Genomic DNA, 5,709 nt, shown 5'->3' with positions numbered 1-5,709 from the left:
TTGGACCACATGACGACAAAAAGGACGCTTTCGGATCGGATGCTGGCAAAACCGACAGTGGTAGTGTGTCTGCAGACCGTTCAGGTGCACTCGATTGAGCTCATGAACAGCATTCCACTGGCGGCACGAACAATGATTCCAAAGCCCGGAAGAATTTCCGGAACCATGTCCCTCGAAGTTCTTCCCCATAGAAGTTTCTAAAACTTTGCTCTAGCTGCTATCCGGAAATGTTCCGGCCATGACCTTGTGACGGCGAAAACAGCGCTGCACGGAACTGGCCCGGTTATGGCCCTGCAAGTGTCCTCGAAACAACGTTACCCTTAGAACGGCGGGTGGCCTATTGCTTTTCAAATTTCGGTAATTTATTTGTAATGTTTGCATGGCTCAGTTCACTAATTTTTTTATTTTTCTTTCCTTAATAGGTTCATCCGGAATCCGGAATTGCCAACAGGCTGCAGGAACTGCAATACTTGGCGCCGTTGAAGTTGCAGGTTGCCAATCGAAACGCGCATGGCAACAATTGGACGACTCCGAACCTGGATCCTGACGGAAGCCGCCACCTGACCCGTGCATGACGTAAGCGACTTACGATTCCCATCAATTACCCGCTTTCCAACCTTTAGATTCCCGTTATTTTCCTCTCTTTTATCAGGCCGATATCGTCCGGAACTGGTACGAGGGACGGCCATGGCATTGCCAGCAACCTGGAAGTGCCCTTGAAACGACGCTGGAAGAACAGACCCAAGGGTCGCCAACCTGTAAGTTCTCGGAACAAAATATGGCCCCGCAAGCGCCCTCGGAAGGACAGATCAAAAGCTGCACGGACGCGCGTAATATATTCGCGGTAATATATTCGTAACATTTTCTTGATTCAGATCACTAATTCTATTCTAACAGGTTCAAGCAATCCGGAATTGCCATGCGGGACGGCAATGGATCTCGAGGTTCCCTTGGAAAGAGGCAGCACAGAACAGGCTCGACAGACGGTCGCCAACCTGGAAGTGCCCTTGGAACGACGCTGGGAGGAACAGGCTGAACGGTGTCCGGCCGCGGTAGATTTAAGCTACCGGAATCGACCAAATAGATACATGGCGGATTATTTTCCTGTGCCATCTCCTGTGCCCTCAGATTCTTCTTCACCGTAATCGGATGGTAACTTCCGCCCTTAAGAATCACACAATCCACGGCCTGCATCCAGACCCACCCCCGTAACAATCCCTGCCGCGTTGGCCATATTTTTCCCGTATATTTCATGTGCGGCCAACGAGCTCAGTTCCAAAAACGGCGAACCCGGATCCACCAACCGAAGCATCCCTTACTCGTGTTCCGCTTGTAACATTCTTTGAAGCTATTTTTTAAGAAAATCAATGTAAACCAAGAAAAACTGAATAAAAACATAAACACCAGCAAAATATTTCAATCAATAACAACAAACAAGATGACAGATGCGAGAAAAAGAAGAAGAAGAACATAAAAAACGGGGTTGACGCGCGTCCGATTTTTCACCACGACGTTGTTCTTACATCGGCCCCGCACGTAGGCCTCTTGCGATGTTCGAACAACCTTGACAGGTTGACGTTTCGGGTGCAAAATACCTTGATTCGGGTCTGATGCGTGTCTCAAAATCAGACCCGCATCGGCCCCTGTAAGACTGATCGTCGCTCTGACGATCAGACCCGGTCGGCCCCGTATTTCTTACTGGGAAGCAGCACAACCGAGTCGAGAGAAGAGCAGCACTGAGCGTCAGGAACATTGTCGAGCATCCGATCGTCGCACCACGTGCGTCCCCGTTCCTGTGAGAGAAGTTAGGTTGCAAACCGCCTAACCAAGTAGTGAGTACAACTCCCCCCTTAGAGACAATCTCCATGCGCATGTGAATTTGGGGTTTTAGCGAAGACACGCACCACTAAGAGCTCGGCCGAGCCAAGAAACGAACGAAAAACGCACACGTAGGGAAAATCCAGCTAGCTATGTTTCGGGAATATTTATGCTAGAGGCCTCAACTATAACTATGCTAATCCTAGGTTAATCTGTAGTTTACGATCGTACCGCTGTAATAAAATCATGCTTTGCAGTGCCGTAATCTGGGGTGAATCGGGACTACAGTCTGAATAGGGACAGCAGTTTTTAGAGCACTTAGAGCTTTTAAATTTGAAAATGGATGTACACATTTTGTTGGCCTGAGTCTGTTCTAACCGAAACCAACATGAAAAATCAAAATATTGTGCTCCAACATGGTTAAAACTGCTGTTCCAATTCGCCCCATGTGTCCCGATTGACCCCAGTTTACGGTACCGTGTTTCCTCTAAACATGAAGTAGTTCGTTCTTTAAGCGATTTCCCGAGAATTGAGTTGTCCTGGCGTAGGGGTTTTCTCACATCCGTACCGTGGTAGTTTAGCTTCTTGTCGTACTCCGAGTTGGACTGCTCGGGAATCCTAGTCCCTCCTTTCCGATTTCTAGCACGTTACGGGGTCTTGGTTGGGAACCTTCTGCCGGTGATGATGATCGTGAGTGTGAGTTAGGTTGCTGGTAAGTTCGTGAGGACCTATCAGAAGTTCGTGACTTCCTACCCTTGACCCCGGGACCGGCTAGTGATATAGCTACTTGCTCTACCGCCCAATTATATCTGCCTTCTCGCTCAGCTCATGACATAACCACTTAAGGCCCTACCCCTGATCTTGACCTTGCATCGACAGGAAGCTGCATGAGTTGCAATTTCCATGGGAGAGGCTAGGTCACGAAGTCCGCGATTTCTCTCCAGACGATCACGAGCAGAGAGAATCCGCCGGAATCCATCTTGATCTTAATGCTTTGCATGCAAGCTCGCACGCAAGTTTGGATTCATTTCGCTCGAACTCAAAATCAGCCATGTTCGTTTCATTTGTACCAGTGTATTTATAAATAATAATTGTAGAACGCTGCAAAAGGTTTTAAATTTGGAAATGGATGTATACATTTTGTTGGTCTGAGTCTGTTCTATCCGAAACCAGCCAGAGAAATCAAAATATTGTGCTCTAACGTGGTTAAAACTGCTGTCCCAATTCGCCCCATGTTCGCCCCAATTCGCCCCAGTTGACGGTACATGCTTTTTATATTTTCAAATTAACGATTTGTCATGATCGAAAGTTCTTTTTACACTAATTTCATGAATTTTTTTTCTGTGTAGGTTTCTGTCAGTAGGGAGCGGCCGTGGCTGACTGGTTACGGTGTTTGCCTTGTAAGCAAATGGTTCTGGGTTCGATTCCCATCTGCTCCCAACGAGAAAGTTAAGAACACAGAAATTTGAAATGATGAATATGAACGAAAAATCAAAGTCGCTCGAGGCGGGGTTCGATCCTCCGTCCTTTGGATTGGTAAGCAAAAATGCTAACCACTAGGCTATGACGACTTGGTTAGCTTGGTCTGGAATTAGGAATACTGTTACAGAGAGCGAGTTGTGGCGCTATAACCACGGCAAATAGAGTCCAGGGCATTCGTGGAAATACAATCCCAGAGGGTCCCGGAGTACCAAACCATCTTAGCATGGTGCTCCCAACGAATACATCCAAATCTCGGGGCGTATTGTGGTCTGTCCCGACGCTTTTTCCTCCCCTGTCGATTCAGAATTGTGCTGTTGTTCGAACACTCAGTGCTCAAACTCAACCCAATTACGAGTCATCTATGCGATACGGCTTTACGCAGTAGGCCTGGCCGCTTTAACGCTTGTGATGTTTCAATGCATTCTAATGCAATGGCGCACTACAAATGTTAATAAATGACGAGTGCTAGGCGTCATCTAACCTAAGGCACTCTCCAGGATCCCTTCGAAAGATTGGCTGCACTAGGGTCTGATTAGATTAGATTAGAAACGTAGTACTAGGTTTCTGTCAACATTCAATTGTTTAGATGTTTCATCACAATACATACTGTACAAATATTTTTTTTTCAACTTTTGATTGTCCGTATGTTTAGTCTTTAAGTTTTAATAAAACTTAATACTTGAAGTGGATCTAGCGGATTTACCACATTTTTTTTCATTATGTCATAATTTAATAACCAGCTGATTGTTAGCTTTAATTTTTATCTTTTAGGCTTATTCAATAAAAATAAATTTTACTAGAAAATCAATGTTTGATTATATTGTGGATTTAGTTGGTAGTTGGATTTTCTGGCATCTTCTCACGGTCATTGGAAACAGTCGTGGATAGACCTAGGGGTTCCCAATTAGAGTGCAAAAGTTCAACTTATAGAAAAATTATGGATTAAAATTTTGGGATTTAATCACTTCTCCGACATCAAGCACCCGAGGGGTGAGACACACCTGATCAATTATCGTATCACTAATCAACTAACGTAATTGTTGGTTGATTAGCTAATTGATTAGCAATTATTTGACATTCTGTTCCCATCACGCGTCTCGTGATCCTGGTATCTCGAAAGAAGTCGTTTTGACAGATGAAATTTCCGCATAAACAACAATCAAGAGATTATTTTGAGGAAATTTTGGACCGTGTTGTAAAATATATAAGTTACGGAAATTGCTTTCCGCATAATTGATCGACGCCACCAACATCGTCAGCACAGCCGGCAACAGTAGCCCAAACTGCGAACAAAGCTAAACTTCGTTTACCTCGCCGCGATTAAAGCAAGTAGCTCGATTAATGCTATGCAAGCAAAACCTCAGTACCTCGTGTGTGAGGCTCTGGGGGACTTTTCGATCACAATAAAATCAGAACGTTTTGCACAGTCAAACTGAACACTTTGGAGTAATTAATCAAGAGAAAACCACCCTTGCATAATGGGACCTTTATAACTGGCGCAGTCGAGTCTTCGCCGGAAGGTGGCTGTGCCCAGTGATTGAAGTGGTCGTTCGCGAAAATCTCGGTAGTGAGACCGAAAGTGCAAATTAATGCGAAAAACACGGCAGTTGTTCATTCAGCAGAAATTCGTCACCAACGGCTCTGGAGATCAGGAGTGAAGCAGCCAAGGAAATTACCTGGTGAAGCAGCCACCGACCGAAGAAGATGAACCAACGTTATCCGCTGGATACTTCGGCAAGAGGCGTGATACCATCGTGTGCACATCGCGAAAAAACTCAGAACCGAGTTCAGGAGCGCAGCACGACATGGATTTCAACACCTTCGACGAGGAGGACAAAGGAACAGCGTTACCCGGATTTTCAACAAGCAACAAAATTTAAAGTGAAAAAAAATCTAAATTCAAAATTCAAAAATACTTTTCCAAATTTGATAAGTTAAGTGAGTGTGTGTGAATGAAAACAAAATCAGCAATTCGAAAATCATTTAAATAATTCAGCATGACCAAATTAACTAATTTGACAAAAGAAAAAAAAACAAAATTCACAATTTATTTTTTAGTAGGTGTATGAGTGAAAAAAAAAAACAAAGAAAACTATTTCAAAATTATGTAGCAAAAAAAAATTCAGTTAATCGAGTGTGTTTGAAATTGTTGTGAGGAAACATTACAATGAAATAATAGTTTGTTTGTAATAGCTAATTACAAGTCTCAATTTGTAATTCAGAGTTACAAAAGTGTAATAGATGAAGATGTAATTAAGGATTACGTAATCTTTGATTACAAATATTTGTAACACTTAATTACAAAACAGCAACAACTATAATGTTTCAAACATCACCAAAGAAGCTTGAGATATTTCAAACTCGCTGAGGGACCTGTTTGGTAGTTCTTTCCGATGGAAAATTTATGTG

General features: G+C 43.7%; 1 protein-coding gene across 1 annotated transcript; it reads left to right on the top strand.

The window, feature by feature from the left end:
* Positions 1 to 490: 490 nt before the first annotated feature.
* On the top strand, positions 491 to 1,115 carry LOC119770502. The gene is made up of 3 exons (XM_038265499.1): positions 491 to 576; positions 653 to 844; positions 898 to 1,115. Exons 1-3 carry the CDS (start codon positions 572 to 574, stop codon positions 1,034 to 1,036), a joined length of 336 nt encoding a protein of 111 aa, XP_038121427.1. The 5' UTR covers positions 491 to 571; the 3' UTR covers positions 1,037 to 1,115.
* The last annotated feature ends 4,594 nt before the right edge of the window (positions 1,116 to 5,709 follow it).

The sequence above is a fragment of the Culex quinquefasciatus genome, chromosome 3 (genome assembly GCF_015732765.1).
Source record: "Culex quinquefasciatus strain JHB chromosome 3, VPISU_Cqui_1.0_pri_paternal, whole genome shotgun sequence".
NCBI lineage: Eukaryota > Metazoa > Arthropoda > Insecta > Diptera > Culicidae > Culex > Culex quinquefasciatus.
Note: the sequence above shows the minus strand (reverse complement) of the source record. Positions and strands in the feature narration are given on the sequence as shown.